Source organism: Schistocerca gregaria, chromosome 4, assembly GCF_023897955.1.
Source record: "Schistocerca gregaria isolate iqSchGreg1 chromosome 4, iqSchGreg1.2, whole genome shotgun sequence".
Lineage (NCBI taxonomy): Eukaryota > Metazoa > Arthropoda > Insecta > Orthoptera > Acrididae > Schistocerca > Schistocerca gregaria.
Window position 1 is genome coordinate 311,975,522 of NC_064923.1, and position 17,444 is coordinate 311,992,965.

At 42.3% G+C, this 17,444-nt stretch overlaps 1 protein-coding gene across 1 annotated transcript in view; it reads right to left on the reverse strand.

Annotated features, from left to right (window-relative positions):
• The window catches only part of LOC126267055 (odorant receptor Or2-like), a 47,653-nt gene extending 31,837 nt beyond the window's left edge, over positions 1 to 15,816 (reverse strand). The window contains exons 1-2 of the mRNA XM_049971894.1: positions 14,996 to 15,816; positions 7,626 to 7,725 (exon numbers count right to left, since the gene is read on the reverse strand). Coding sequence (XP_049827851.1) covers positions 7,626 to 7,725; positions 14,996 to 15,816 — 921 coding nt within the window. The remainder of the gene's footprint in view (positions 1 to 7,625; positions 7,726 to 14,995) is intronic.
• Positions 15,817 to 17,444: the final 1,628 nt, after the last annotated feature.

A 17,444-nucleotide genomic window follows, 5' to 3' on the forward strand; every position in this document is an offset into this window, starting at 1 on the left:
GAACTTTTCTCTGTCGCTATAAAGCACCACTTTCTCACATTCGACTACGAAGAACTTACTATCAACAATCACGGACAGCTCTGTACGTTGCTTCTGGTTTCAGGACACTACAGCTGCCTATGGCATACATTAAATGTATGTCTGTAAATTCCGGTATGGAGTATCTTTCCCTCTTAGACAAGAAGTCATAAGGGGTAAACAGATATAAATTCCGCCTTGTACTCAGTACACACTTTTCTCTTGCTTTTCAGGGTAGCACCACCAAAATCAGTGTCGCATGCAGCTGTTTGTTATGGGACACAAACAGTTTACAAGCACTCGCCACATACATACTGCTCATTCATGACCTCTTACCGCCTGCCATGGCTCCCTTGTCTTAAAATACTCTCTCTTTATAATCTTGTACCGTCTGTATAATTTCAAACATTGCTTTTGGGATAAGCAACGTAAAATTCCTAAATTGTTAGTGCATTGATGTAGTAGAGGGGTGCTACATATGACGTTCACTTCTATTATCTTCGTCAATACACCAGAGAACTTCTAAGTGGTCTTGCTGCTGAATTTTACTGTGGAAACGAAGGTTCAGTTAATGTTCACTGTATCCACGTACGCCCACTGGAATGACGCATTGTGTAAAGTGACACATTACTCCCTATGATGCTCTTATCTCGATATAGAGTACACAAATAATACTTTGTTTCGTGATTATTAGCAAAAACAAGATCTATATATTATTGTGTATGTTGTATCTCGCCTATCGTTGTTGTTGTTGTTATTATGGTCTTCAGTCCAAAGAATGAAGTTACGCAGCTCTCCACGCCAGTCTACCCGGTACACTTCTCTTCACCTGTGGTTAACTATTGCAAAGTACACCCACTTGAACCTGCCACACTACTCTCCATTTCCAAATTAACCGCCCTAGGACTTTTTGTCACAAAGATACAGGAGTTATAAAGACCCCAAGTAACTTACGCGAGATTTATTGGCATTATTTTAATAAACTAAAATAAAAATTACATATGACAACTATTCAACGTAGTCATAATTCTGTTTTTATTAATGGTACTTGCAAGGGGGTCATACTGACCACAGCGAAAAGAAAACCATCAATAATTTTAACGTATCATAAATACACTCCTGGAAATTGAAATAAGAACACCGTGAATTCATTGTCCCAGGAAGGAGAAACTTTATTGACACATTCCTGGGGTCAGATACATCACATGATCACACTGACAGAACCACAGGCACATAGAGACAGGCAACAGAGCATGCACAATGTCGGCACTAGTACAGTGTATATCCACCTTTCGCACCAATGCAGGCTGCTATTCTCCCATGGAGACGATCGTAGAGATGCTGGATGTAGTCCTGTGGAACGGCTTGCCATGCCATTTCCACCTGGCGCCTCAGTTGGACCAGCGTTCGTGCTGGACGTGCAGACCGCGTGAGACGACGCTACATCCAGTCCCATACATGCTCAATGGGGGACAGATCCGGAGATCTTGCTGGCCAGGGTAGTTGACTTACACCTTCTAGAGCACGTTGGGTGGCACGGGATACATGCGGACGTACATTGTCCTGTTGGAACAGCAAGTTCCCTTGCCGGTCTAGGAATGGTAGAACGATGGGTTCGATGACGATTTGGATGTACCGTGCACTATTCAGTGTCCCCTCGACGATCACCAGAGGTGTACGGCCAGTGTAGGAGATCGCGCCCCACACCATGATGCCGGGTGTTGGCCCTGTGTGCCTCGGTCGTATGCAGTCCTGATTGTGGCGCTCACCTGCACGGCGCCAAACACGCATACGACCATCATTGGCACCAAGGCAGAAGCGACTCTCATCGCTGAAGACGACACGTCTCCATTCGTCCCTCCATTCACGCCTGTCGCGACACCACTGGAGGTGGGCTGCACGATATTGGGGCGTGAGCGGAAGACGGCCTAACGGTGTGCGGGACCGTAGCCCATCTTCATGGAGACGGTTGCGAATGGTCCTCGCCGATACCCCAGGAGCAACAGTGTCCCTAATTTGCTGAGAAGTGGCGGTGTGGTCCCCTACGGCACTGCGTAGGATCCTACGCTCTTGGCGTGCATCCGTGCGTCGCTGCGGTCCGGTCCCAGGTCGACGGGCACGTGCACCTTCCGCCGACCACTGGCGACAACATCGATGTACTGTGGAGACCTCACGCCCCACGTGTTGAGCAATTCGGCGGTACGTCCACCCGGCCTCCCGCATGCCCACTATACGCCCTCGCTCAAAGTCCGTCAACTGCACATACGGTTCACGTCCACGCTGTCGCGGCATGCTTCCAGTGTTAAAGACTGCGATGGAGCTCCGTATGCCACGGCAAACTGGCTGACACTGACGGCGGCGGTGCACAAATGCTGCGCAGCTAGCGCCATTCGACGGCCAACACCGCGGTTCCTGGTGTGTCCGCTGTGCCGTGCGTGTGATCATTGCTTGTACAGCCTTCTCGCAGTGTCCGGAGCAAGTATGGTGGGTCTGACACACCGGTGTCAATGTGTTCTTTTTTCCATTTCCAAGAGTGTATAAAACTGAATGAAATCTCATTGGCTACATTTGACTCAGAGGAAGAAAGTCATATATCTTGAAAATAATAGATCTGAAAGCAAGAGATATTATTATTTCCAACGTGTTTGTGGGATTTCATTGGCACCAGTCGTGCTAACAAGGGTACAACAGCCGAGACAAGAAACAGTTGGACAAAACTAAGTGGGATAAAATAATCCCATTGCTAAAGGATTCTCGAACAACAGCTGCCCGAAGTAACAGTCATCATGCTGTTTTCATAAATGTTGCATTCAAGAAACAATCAAACAATTTCATTTAGGGTCTTCGACGTGAACGTACTCCTTGAAAAAAGTGTAAGTAAATGTCAGTGTATTGTAAACACAAAAATGAGAAAAAATTGTGTAGAGCTGGATACAACTAGCTTAGACGGAAAAGGTCATTTATTTTGAACGTAATAGTTTTGAAAACATGGGTGATATCTGCTTTCAATGTGGTTGTGGACTCATATTGACAACAACGGTACTCGGTGGGTTAATTATGCCTCCATGCCTCAGGATACTTCCTGTCAACCGTATCACATGTTGTCAAGTTGTGCGTGGAGATGCATTCTCCAAATTAGATTCAGTACCTTTTCTTTAATGATCAGTTCTGCTTATCTTCAGCATTCTTCAGTAGTTTTCTTGTCTAAGCAGTTTATCGTTTCCGTTTCTCTTCTGTACAAAGGTAACCTACTGATAAGTATTTTCTGAAGAGAAGTCTTTGAACCTAAATTTTTACTAGATTTTAACATACTTTTTTGTAATAGCTTTTCTTCCTATTTTAAATCTGTATTTTATATCCTTTTTACATTTACCGTCGTTAGTATTTTTGCCCTCTAAATATCAATACTCGTCTACTACTTCTCGCTCAAAATCGTTTCATTTATTTCTTTTACGTTACATTACTCTTATTTCACTCCACCGTGTGTTCATCTTATAACTACGCATTCCGTCAGCTGACCCTTCAAGTCCTTTGTTGTCGCTGTCTTTGGTAAACCTCAAAATATTTATCTCTTCTCTCTGAACTGTAGTTACCTTTCCGAACTTTTCCTTGGTTTCCTCAAGCTGCAGACAGAATAACGTCGGCGATAGGCGACAATTACCTCACTCCCTTCTCAACCGCTGTTTCTTGTCCATATTCTTCGACTTTTAGAAATGTAGTTTGCAGTGTGGATAACGTTTCGTTCCCTGTTTTTTACTCATAACCTCGAACGTTCGTAGTACATGTTCCAGTAAAAATTGTCAAAATCACTACCTAAATGCACAAATGTTGTAAATGTAGGTTTGAGTTTTTCATTCTATCTCACAATTCGTATTGTCAATGTTGCTTCGCCGGTTCCTACATTTCTCTGAAACCTAAACTGATCTTTCCTCAGGTCGGCTTCCATTCTTCTGTTGATAATACCGTTAGGATTTTGTAAATTGATGGTTCGGTAATATTTTCTTCTGTCAGCACCTGACTTCACTATTCCGATTATTGCGTTCTTCTTGATTTCTGAGGGCATTTCGCGTGTCTCGTATATCCTACATGCTTGGCGAAATACTTTTATTATAATTAGTGTTGGGTACTCAGTTGGTCTTAAATATCTTTATTTATTCTCCTCTTGCTTTTCGAATGACTTCTCTATTAGCCTATCAACATGAATATTGAAAGTGGTTGGTGACCAACAACATACTTGTCTAACACCTCTTTCGGTATTTGTCCCATCTGTTTCTTCAACTTGAACCCTATCTGTTTTTGTCTTGTGTACAGATTCTTTACAGTCTTTTGTCCTTCGAATCAACACGAATATCTTTCAACGTCTTTGGTAAGATATTCGAGTTAACTTTGTCAAACGTCTTTTACCAATCGTCAAATAAGATGTCCATGTCGCTGTTAAAAACTATCATTAGTTTTACTTTCATACTCAAACATGCAGTAGCGTCTAATATTCGTTTTCCTTCCTTGAATACAAACTAATCCTTAACGATGTTTTCCTGATTTTTTTCTTTTTATTCTCCTGAGTACTGAGTTACCCACAGCCCCTGTAATTTGCCATATAAAATTATTTTTTATAATCATTACATTTTTGTATTTTTTGGCAAAAACTGTACAACAGTTTTAACTAAATCTTCAGTTCAGTCCAAAAGCTCTCGTGATATATGCTATAGGTGAGGTTAGTCAGTCTAAATAATTTTCCATTTCCAATGGTCTCTATTGCTTTTGCTATCTGATTTATCACAGCCTATTGTTTTCGTTTTTCTCAGACTCCAAATGGTCTACGCCTCTCAATATCTTTGGCCCACGCTCCATTTCGTCACTTTCAAATTCTACTCCAGTCTTATTTGTGTGTGATATTATTATGCTTCAAATAATTATTCAATATACTCCTCCAATACCTATTTGTTTTCTTCTGAAAACGTTATCTTCTTTCGATTTTGATTGAGTGTGCCATGTTCGATGACTTTTCTTGGGTCTTTGTTCGGTAAGGACTGTACTGTTACATTTCTTGTAGCCTGGTCAGCTAATCATCTTAGTTCATATTCATCTGTCTATACTGGTTTTATCCTTTTATAGAATGTTCATTCTTTCATTTTTTATGTTGACCCGTTTTACCTAACGCACTTTGCGTAATAAATTCTTTCCTACACTTTAGCCACTATTGTTTTTCAAGCCCTTCTTGTAAGTCTTTCAGAATTGTACTTCTAATGATTTTTTGGTACATTCGTACCTTCTCTTATATTTCAAGTTTTTATTGAATTATTTGAGTGGAGACCAAAATCCTTCAGTGGGCAGTTTGTCCACAACCATATTCCTTACCAGTTTTCTTCTTTTAACATTCTTAAGTATTTTCATGTTTGCTGCCATCGAGCTATGATCTATATCAACATCTGTTCCACAGATTGTTGACGCCTTTTGATAGTTATAAAATCTTTGGTCAGTTATAGTAAAATCTGTCTGGTATCCTGCACTATCACATAGAGTTTTCTATACACAGAGTCGTCGATTTTGTTTCATAAACCAAGCATTAAGAATCCAAAGTTATAAGCGGTTAAGGAAAGCTATCGTTTCTTTTCAAAAGTTTATATTCTCAAACTACATCTTCTGTTTACCTTTCCCTGGTGTGTGTGCTACCTAAGACTCTCACCATTATACTTTATGCCTGCCTCTTTCCATTTTATTTATAGATTTCCTCTACTTCTCATATTCCTCATCCAACTTATATCGTCTTCACCTGTACCATATTTAGAAATGTAAACTTGAACGATCACTATTCAGAGGAATGTTCAGTTCCATATTCTATTTCTCCCTCTTCGTCCCACCTGACTTCATTTAGTTATGAAATGTCGTTGTTGAATCTATTCATCTCTCTTCTCATAACTTCCACTTTATATCCTGCATGATTTTTCTGAGATATTTTCTGTCGGTTCAATGCACTATCTGTCATCTTACCCCACCATTCAATTATCTGCAACGCACCTCTGACACAAGCACATTTTAATGACACTAGTTTCAACGCAATAGCTATTGTTATTTCTGTAGCACCATAAAACATAAATTTTATGTCAATTTTTTTAATTTTCTCCAAGGTACTGTTGATTTTGTAACTGAACCTAATTTATGAAGACTAATGTATTTGGTTTAGAGATGCATTCATGTTCGTATGAATGGCACCTGAGACTGGACAACCGCTCCCTGGTACTATAGGAAATAAGATGCTGTAAATACCATTAACGCCACTAGCGTGCAAAGATTTTTCTTAATGAGTCAAAATTTTGGCTGACGGAAAAAAACTACATAAATGTTCAATTGCAAAAAAAAAGATTCTCGGATGGTAGTGAAGGAAATTGTATTTCAGGTGAAATCCTTTACTTGAAACATGTAGGTGTCACAGATGTGATTTTGTTACACTTTGTAAGAAACTCGACATTAGGCTAATATTCCAGGATTATACTGTCTGTTAAGAAACACGAGAAACGAAGAACCTACAAAATAACGCATAGTCTGAAAACTACGCCAATTATCCTTGAGTCAGGTGAGAGGTTTTGCTTTTATTTTTTACTTAACATTAATGAGTTCTTTTTATCGTTTATATGTCAGTTAACTGATGGTCTGGAGACGTCTCTGCACCAACGATCAGTTTCAGCATCCCCTTATCTCCCTTCCTGCCCTCCTCCACCTGTCAAGAGGGAATAGGGGCAGTAATACTTCAATTTGTCAGTTACAAGTACTTAAATACGGTATTAATTTCGAACGTCTTAGGAATTTAGCATTTTCAGCTGTGGAAATTAACACCATCAACTGGAATAACTTCGGCGTTACACGTTTTTTGTTCTAACGATACAAAAAGTGAAATATCCTTCTAGGATAGGATTTCAGTTCCACATTTGGTGATTATCATACTGATCATCTATACATGACAGCCCTGCATTATCTCCGGAGACTATGAACACATTTTAATGGCGTTTAATCAGAACTATATTGTAGCTTTAATCAGTGGAAACACGAAATAACTAGTCGACTTCCAGAGAACATACATTTAATCTGTAACACCACCGGTATACGTTTATAGTCCAATACGATTAAGGCAAAGAAGTCTTACGTTAAAAAAAAAAAAAACAAAAGAGAGATGTAGTGCATCCAACTTAAAAACAGGGAACTATGAATTTTGTAACTTGAAACGAGTAAGGAACAAAGTAAATTATGTTGAGGCATGAAGCAGTCAACTCACGATGTCTGCTTTCAAGGCCGTACAGCAATGCCGCTGTGATACGTTTGCGCGGAAGATTTGTTAACAAGCCCTATCTTATATACTAAGGTCGCTAGCTCCAGCATACTCTAGCATCAAAATCTCGTCACATACAGTAATTCTGCGGTCTCTGGAAGCATTTTTATATCTACATGTTATTAGCAGAGTTTAAGCTGGTCAGTTAAAAGTATACATCAAAATCGCCAACCACGCTTTACAAGTGAAATACATATTTTAGGCAAGGTAACGATTCCAAAAGATGGACTGTTTTAACATGTTAGACAGTCGTAATACGTAAATACTGTAGAGCGAGTCTTACATATGCCGCCGGAAATATAAGCATGCAGCCGTTGAAAACTCCAAGACCCAGCTGCATCATTGCGATGGGACTCATTATGCGGTCCAGGTGACGGACGAACCTGTAACAGAAAATCTCATTGAATTACTGAGCAAGTATACGAAGGATCGTTGTAAACGTTTTTGTTGTGTGAAAGAACATAAACACTGCCGATGAGGCTTCCTTTACACCAGTTGCACCAGTGCACTAAAGCTTTAAGAATCGTGAGTTTAATTGTTAATCTGTAACGTATTACAACAATATTTGTTACCATTTTAAGAAATAAATAAAAATGAATGCTTTGATGTTTTCAAGAAATCTTTATATCTACAGTGTCTTCACTGCGTCGAGACATAGATACAGACAAAGATTACCAAAAAAAATTTCTATACGACGAAAGGCATGACTGTGTCTCATACATCTGATCTACCAGCACATTCATTATTTGGACAAATCAAGTGCTCATTCACACTTAACAGATGTCTCGTACGAACTAAGTCTTACATGGCACATTACAGGAGAAACAGCAGAGGTGGGTGAGGTGAACGTGCTGACGGAACAGAAATATAGACAAATCGAGGCCATGTACTGATCTAGAGACGGTTCAAATCCCCGTCCAGCCATCCAGATTAAGATTTTCCATGATTGTCCTAAATCTCTTATGGTGGGAACCGGGATGTTTCCTTTCAAGGGATATGGCCGATGTCATTATCTTCCCGTCCCAGTCCTAGCGTATGCTCTCTATTTAATGATATTATCCTCAGCGGGGCATTAAACCCAAATCCTCCTTCTTTCTTCAAAATACAGGATACGACCCCTTAGTTGGAAGTGTGGAAGACTATGTTGGCCATTTAAATCACCGTTCACCACGTCTGACTCTGTTCACCTTCCTAGTGATTTATTATTTGGTTGCTGGGAGCCCTTTCTGTAGACACAGTCGTCAGTTAAACTTATGGAGGGAATTCCGTGCATAACCTCTCTGTGACTCAAATAAATTGTGTTCTATGTGCTATCATATTTTAAGTGCTCGTGCATCATGATTTCTGAAGCGGATATTGGTGAGTGGCCCATCATGCAGAGCAACCTGAAAATGTTATGTAGTTGGCCGGTGTACCGCATAATTAGTCGTCTCGAAAGCTAAAGTGTTGCGCATATATGCACTCATGCTCATAAATTAAGGATAATAGCACAGAATGAGGTGCCACACAACGTGGAACTACACAAAATTGGTGCTAATAGCAAAGGCACATAGGGAACACACGACACAGATCTGTACGTCCACGATATTGGTGATAAGTTCAGAAAACCGCCCCGAAACACATGTGCTACAAAACGCCACTGTTTCCTGCGCATGTACCCCGACATAAGTATGGGATATGATCACCATGCACACGTACACAGGCCCCACAACGGGTTGGCATACTCTGTATCAGGTGGTCAATCAGCTGCTGAGGTAGAGCCTCCCATTCTTGCACCAGTGGCAGTCGGAGCTCCTGAAGGGTAGTAGGGGTTTGAAGACGTGCAGCGATACGTCGACCGAGAGCATCCCAGACGTGCTCGATGGGGTTTAAGTCTGGTGAACAGGCAGGCCTCTCTATTCACAAGATATCTTTAGTTTCAAGGTACTCCTCCACGATGGCAGCTCGGTGTGTCCATGCGTTATCATCCATCAGGAGGAAGGTGGGACCCGCTGCGCCCCTGAAAAGGCGGACATACTGGTGCAAAATGACATCCCGATACACCTGACCCATTACAGTTCCTCTGTCAAAGACCTGCAAGGTCATTGAGGGGTTGGTATCTGGTTCCTGGTTCACGTCAGATGAAACCCCGGCGAGAATCACTGTTCAGACTATACCTGCAGTGGGACCACTCTTCCAATGACCATGAACTGTGTTCTTGACACCAGGCTTTACGGGCTCTCCTGTGACCAGGGGTCAATGGAATGCACCTTGCAGGTCTCCAGGCGAATAAACCATGCCTGTTCAATCGTCTGTAGACTGCGTGTCTGGAAACAACTGTTCCAGTGGCTGCAGTATGCTGTGGCCATCTGCGGTCTTCTTGTGACATTGTACACTGTGCACGTCCCGTACTGTAGCGCCTGGACACGTTTCCTGTTTGCTGGAATCATTGTCATAATCCTGAGATCACACATTGTGACACACGGAGGGCCTGTGCTACGCCTTGCTGTATTTGATCAGACTCCAGTCACCCTAGTATCCATAACGTCATCAATATGTTTTCTTTGAGCCATTTTCAACACAGAGTCACCATTATCACGTCTGAAAACGTCTGCACTCTTACTCGCTGCACCGTACTCTGACATTCACCAACACACCTCTGCGTATGTGGACTGCTGCCAGCGCCACCGTGCGACGACCGCAGTTCAAATGCACCGCATGGTCATACCCCGAGGTGATTTAAACCCGCAAACCGCCCACCAGAGCGTTGTCTCACCATGTATCAGCATTATCCTTAATATATGAACATGACTGTACTGTCTGGTCAACTGTATCCCCACAACTACTAGTGCATATTAATATGGGGTCATAACGGCTTGACCTGTGCTAGTGACCCTTTCAATGAGATGTCTGAGTGCGTGTGTGGAGAGGTGGCTCATTCTTACTAAACTGCTGAAACGAGAGAAGGTGGGGATACTGGACGCTGGGACTATTAGGTCTTCGGCACGACTGGGGCAGGACGTCCCATGTATAATATGTTAATGCCCACAAACCATTGGGGCACAGGTGCTGTTTTTCGACAAGATACATTATCATGCTGATACAGTCATCGTCTCGGAGTTATTACCCTACCACACACAGTAAAAGATAGTGTAAAAATATGTTCATGTCCTTCCGTATTCGGTGTTTTCTTAAAGCAATAAGGGGCGCGCACACTAGTCAAGAAAATCAGCCCATGCTGTAACTCCACCTCCCCCTTATTTCACCGCTAGCACTAAACATGGTAGTAGGTAACGTTCTCTAGGCTTCTGAGAAGCTGCTCGATCGTTGTATCCCATTCTTTTTAACTCCCTACTCACGATTATTGATCCAGCTGAACTGCTGGTAACGCTTTGGAGTTCACTAGTGTTTCTTGCCGCTGATTTCATGCAGTTTTGTAGAACCACTGCTCGACAGTCCGTGCCTGTCAATATATGACCTCTGCTGGTCTTGGTTTAGTCGTGGTTGCTCCTGCGAGATTCCATTTCACAATCACGTCACCAACAGTCAACTTTGGTAGCTTTAGAACGGTTGAAATTTCCTCAGTTCATGTTCAAAGGTACTGAGCTCTCCTGACCGATCCATTCTGCTGTAAATCCTTCTCCACCGACTAGACAATACTCCCCATCTCCTTTTACGCTTACGGGTACACCTCTCTTTGAACCTAGTAGTCGGTTCCGTATGTCCAGATACTTTTGATGGAATGGTATGACTAAGTGAGCGGCAACTGGAAATGAGAACTTAGTAGACGACGTACACTGTCTGATCAAAAATATCTGGAAATCCCCTATACAATGAGTAATTTACTACTCGAAATCATGAGGAATCGGACCCACTGGAATAAAAGGAGGTGGGTAGTTTGCTGTTGTACTGCGTACGATAGAGGAGCAGTTCGAAAATGATTGTTCCTTGTATCAACATGACAACGCACTCTCTCTAGAAGCAGCATCTCTGACGTAATTGTTTATGGACAATAACTTCCTTCAGGAAGTGAACTGGTCTGCCACGAGTCCTGACTTGAACTAGATGGATGAGTTAGAACGTCGACCACAGACGCCAGAGTCTAACATCACGTGCTACTCAGGTTTCAGCTCCTGTAGAAGATTGGGCTGAGATTCCCTACGGACATTCAGACAGCTCACTGAAAGTGTCCCCATCAGAGCTCCAACCGTCACAACGGCGAAGTGTGGACACAGCTCTTATCAGTGTCCACTAATAGATGTCTGGATACTTTTCATCAGTTTATGTTCGAAAAGTTCACGAAAAAGCATTGCCTGGGGGGGGGGGGGGGGGGGGTTAACGAAATTTAAGTTATTATTATGTGTCAAAAATAACCGTAAATCACATATCTGTAACACGTGAAACTTTGAGTTAAATAAGACGTATAATCCTCGACTCATTCGCGCCGAGAGATAACTTGTTGCCCGTTTGGTTTCATTACGAGAAACAGATCGATAGATTTATAATTAACCCATTATCACGCTTTAAAAATTGCCACCTAGTTGTATCTTCTCTCTCCATCAACAGCTTATGTTCGGGGAAAGGTTGACAGTAAGGGCCTAGGCTCTGCAGAAATGTAGGACAATATGCGACTGTTTTGAAAACGACCTGACGAATAATTTTCTAATTGATGAATGTTCCTCTTGCAATACAAGCATAAAAATGATGATGTAACGCATCTTCAGCAAATGAATCTATGTTGCTAATCCACTTATCCATACGATTGTTTGCCAATGATACTAACATTGCAATAAATAGCAAATCAAGTGTAGTTTTAGAAAGACCGGCTGATAAAATATTTGTGGACATTAATCACTGGTTCCTAGACAATTCTTTGTCACTATACTTTTAAGAATCACACTACATGCAGTTCAGAACTTGTAAGGGGTGTCCCACAAGTATATGCCTAACATACGATTACAAGCAGATAGAAGAAGCGGACAGTGTTAAATTCTTGGGATTACAGCTTGATAATGAATTCAACTGGGAGTAGCACACCACAGAAATGCTGAAGGGTCTTAACAAATCTCTTTTTGCAATGCGAATTGTGTCAAACATAAGGGATATAAAAATGAAAAAGCTGTCATACTATGCTTACTTTCATTGCATAATGTCATATGGGATTATTTTTTGAGGTAATATATCAAGCCAAGCAAAAGTTTTCCGGGCACAAAAACGTGCAATAAGAGTTATATGTGCTGTGAACTCAAGAACATCCTTCAGAAGCCTGTTTAGGGAACTAGGGATACTAACGACTTCTTCCCAATATATTTATTCCTTAATGAAATTTGTCATTAAAAATATATCACTTTTTCAAACCAACAGCTCAATTCATGGAATCAATGCTAGAAATAAAAATAATCTTCACAAGGATTTAAAGTCACTTATTCTTGCACAAAAAGTATGCATTATTCAGGAACACAAATTTTCAATAACTTGCCAGCAGCCATAAAAAGCTTAACAAACAACGAAATTCAGTTTAACAGAAGCCTAAATGATTTATTGGTGGTCAGCTCCTTCTACTCCATTGATGAATTTCTCAATAGAACGAAGTGATTACTGTTTGTGTGTGTGTGTGTGTGTGTGTGCGTGCGTGTGTGTGTGTGTGTGTGTGTGTGTGTGTGTGTGTGTGTGTGTGTGTGTAAATACAATATAACTTCTGCACCATTTCACTGCAGTAATGTTTTCCTTGTAAATAAGTCTTGTAGTAGTTCTATTATATGTTTATTACCTTATAAATAAATAAAACTTTTTTATTTTAAATTCAGTACATTAATGCGATCTTAGTAAATGAGTGTTTGTAATATGATTCTTTGATACAGTGTTCATTTAAAAAATGACGATTATTTAATTTGGGGCCTGTGAAGGTACATTAGATTATTTGTTTCAATTGTAAATATTTGTCATGTGTTAGTGTTATTTTTGACATGTTCTACATCCTGTAGGACCTCCTCACTAAGGATCAATTGGAATGCAAGAAAATTTAATCTAATCTAAAACAAAAAAATATCCCCCTCCAACCCCAGCCACAACCACAAGCACAACCCGATTCTGCTTTTCAGCTTCGAAATTACTTGTATTTTTCCTTGACAGTCTTTACGATAGTGTTTTCGAGTGAATTTAGAGATGACGCAACTCATTCGATCATTTAATCAAAAGGAGATGCACGGGCTTCCATTGTATCTTTCTCCCTTGAAGCAGACCCATGACACATATACCCTCTCCTCGGGTGACTCGTACCGCTACCGCCGGAGTAAAAAAAGGACGACGTCGAAAGTTTCTGCCCGTTACACTTCACAAATTTGCTTCTGAAATGTTTTGACATCACACAACAAATAAATTAATGACTCCCACAATCATAAGAAATGAAGTTAGTCAAAATCACTGAGGGCAGCAAACAGCTTTAACATGAAGCACCGTGCAGGTGAGAAGTTTGCAATGCTGAGAGTGAAGTTTTGGCAAGAGCGGATGACTACTGCGTCTGAAAGTCCCTTGGAATTGGCCGAATAAGTACTCTTGCGTAAGCCTGACCCCGCAACTTCCTACGCAGCAATGAATCTTCAAGTAATTTTGGAGAGAGTATAGCTTCGTTGGATACGGTAATGTTTCCAAAGATTACCGTCAATTTGCTCCTCAAGAAATGCTACACATCTTCGAAGTTTTGGAGTATCGTTTTGCTATACTCTTTATATGTGAACAACCAGGACCGGTTTAAGGCCCAAGAGACACAAGCTGCAGCTTTGAGCGCCAAGTTTAGAGAGGTACCAGAGAGGTCACAGCTGTTGGCTAAGATTTCTACACACAACGTATCGCAGCTAGTATGGTCGCTTCGTGCCCGCCCGGTTGGACGAGCGGTCTGACGCACGGCTTTCCGGTCGGGAAGGAATGCCGGTCCCCGGCACGAATCCGCCCGGCGGATTTGTGTCGAGGTCCGGTGAGCCGGCCAGTCTGTGGATGGTTTTTAGGCGGTTTTCCATCTGCCTCGGCGAATGCGGGCTGGTTCCCCTTATTCCGCCTCAGCTACACTGTGTCGGCGATTGCTGCGCCAACAAGTTCTCCACGTACACTTACACCACCATTACTCTACCACGCAAACGTAGAGGTTACACTCATCTGGTGTGAGACATTCCCTGGAGGGGGGGGGGGGGGGGGGGGGGAACAGGGCACAGGGAGCCGAACAGCACAATAACCCTGGGTTCGGTGTGGGGCGGCGGGGTGAAGTGGACTGCGGTAGTCGTCGTGGGGTTGTGGACCACTGCGGCTGCGGTGGGGACGAAGCCTCTCCGTCGTTTCTAGGTCCCCGGTTAACATAACATAACATAACATGGTCGCTGCGGACGCAAAGCCGAGAGGGGTGTCACATCCCAAGATTGCATGGAATGAGTATCACAATTAGTAGTGAAAACTGACACGAGTAAAAATTTGTGAGTGGAATGGGGGCGATGGCGGCGTCAAATGATACGTCGCTGGTGTTGAAAAATATTCTCCAACAGGCTCTGTGAACAACTGATTCCACGTCGCTACCTGTTCTCCCGATTTTCGGTCCATCTGGCAGAATTGCTTCCACTTCCTCCTGTTATGTCACATTGCCACCTTTAGGCATACAATGAAATGAAACTCTTAAGTTCTGCGTACCTTACGAGTTGCTGATGTGTCTTGATGCAGAGACATAGATTGTTGTAGGTAACGTCGCGCTCAGCAGACACCTGAACTTCCGCTTCTTCATCTGATCTAAATATCGTTCGCATATCTTCGTTGTGCAGCTTCAGGTTCTTAATCCGGGCTGCCAAAATTCGGAGCTGGGCAGCGGTGTGCAGCATAGTCGCCATGAAGAAGCAGTCCATTTGACAGTTGATTAATGCTATGAATATAATGGAAATGACTTGCATGGCATAAGACAGTTCGTAAATGAGGAAGGCGGTCGCGTCCGTCAGAGGTAACTGCTGGAAGGGTAGTCTCCTGGTGCCCGGGGCAGCGATCAGGGGAGCGAAGGACCAGGCCACCAGCTGCGTGATGGCGTACACCAGGAAGCCGATGGTGACCCGCACGGTGCGCTTCTGCGTCGCCTTGAAGAGAGCCGCCAGTGGGGGCTCAGCGCGCACGTACTCGCTCTGGCTGTCCACCAGGGCGTCCAGCGCTCGCACGAGTCGGCAATAGCTCCGCTCGTGGCGCAGGAAGAAGGTAAGCTTGAGCACGCCTACGCAAACTACTGACACGTTGGACAGCGCCAGTGTAAAATCCTGCAGGCCGCCGTGCAGGGTGCACAGGTTGACAGCTGCTTCTGCAATATGGGCCACGCAGAGCACGACGATGGTGGCTGTGGATGAGCGAAACAGCAACGAGTCCGTCAGTGGCCACAGGCCCACCATATGGAGTATCCGTATATTGCATTTCAGCACAGATTTTGTAGCGTACTCCCATGTCAGCTGCTTCGCCTCTTCCGATTCCCAACTCATGGCCGGACGATAAACAGCTGAGCAAATTTCTCAACTGCAGCAAATCAGACTTCAGGACTTAGAAAGCCACTTCAAGCTCTGTCCTTAACAACAACGTCGCATATGGAACAGAGGCACAAGCGTGGCTGTTCCATTCTTCGCGCGACCCTTTTTTCTCCCACTGGATAAGGCTACATCAGTAATATTTTACAAATTTATCTACCGCTAGAAGACGAGAATTATACATAGATAGCAACTAAAGACACTTCTTAGCTAACATAACGGAATTGCTAAATTTTTTATGCCCTCCACGCATCTGCTCTATCTATTGTACTACAGTCCCGCTAACATTCTACATTATAGTTAAATAAGCCAAGAAATAAATAATGGATCCCGATGCGAAGTTCAGCGCTGATAAAATGAATTATAAATAACAGTGAAAGGGAATATTCCTCTCGGCACAAACATCTCGTGATGTTGGTACTGGATATGCAGATCAATAACTAATCGTTTGTTTCCAGAACGGCGTGGTAACGATACATATTCCCTCCGTATACAAATAAATCTTCCAGCGCAATTAATGAATCATATTCAGATCCTACTTTCTAATTTATGCGATACAATCGCTCTTTCTCAGCGTGGTAAACAGAACTCCAGCTATAATGCAAAGCTCTCGCTATAACTCGTTAATGGAATTCTAATTATGCGATCAAGCGAAATATTTTAATGTCATATTTCCACAAAGAGACCATAGTTAACGAAAATCAAAGAAACATACCTCTTGCAATAATCATCTCCGTACAGCTCGTAATGTATCACCCATCACGCCCTTGTCTCCAAAAGATAATAAAGAAAATTCATGACATCCTTCAATTTTTATATAACAGGTTTCCTTGACGATTCTGGGTATTGCCACACATGTTTTCCTTTCCTAGTTATAACGTCGTGGACGTGTGGGCGTAGGTTTCCGCAGCTCTTGTCATCTTCCATCAATTATTCCGAGTAAGTGAAGGCGTTGGCAAGTTGGGGTCTAGTGAAGCACAGGATACAACCCGTCGCCTTTGATCAATGACGTCAGAATTTGCCAGCGATCATTTATTACACAAATGTTACAGCTGATAAGAGAGTTCAGAAACAAAGGAATACTAAAGACAAGTAATATGGTTGACATATATCAAGGCAAGTAATATTTTCAGGTTAAGGATATCGTGTGTTTGTTTCGTATTATTTCTGTGGAAATTGAAGGGGTAAAAATGGATGGAAATATTGGTAGCATCGAATACCTCACGTCACATATATATGGGCTGTATCTCGAACCTCATTCGAACTCTATTGGTTAACTACAGTACAGGATACAAGTTTAGCGTACGTCGACTTCTTCGTTTTCGTTGGCATTAATATCCTGTTGTTCAGTTGAACTATATAGGTACACTGAACCACGGGATACAAATTTTACATTTGTTAACAGTCTGTTCTTACGTAGATAGTAGTATTACCGATGGCAGAAGGAGCTACGTACATAATATTTGTATCTCATACTTCCGTTGACCTGTATATATGTACACTGCTAACGAAAACGTGGAGATGGACGTATGTTACATTTACAACCTGTACCTTAGTTGCATACGCGAAGAGGCAATAAGACGACG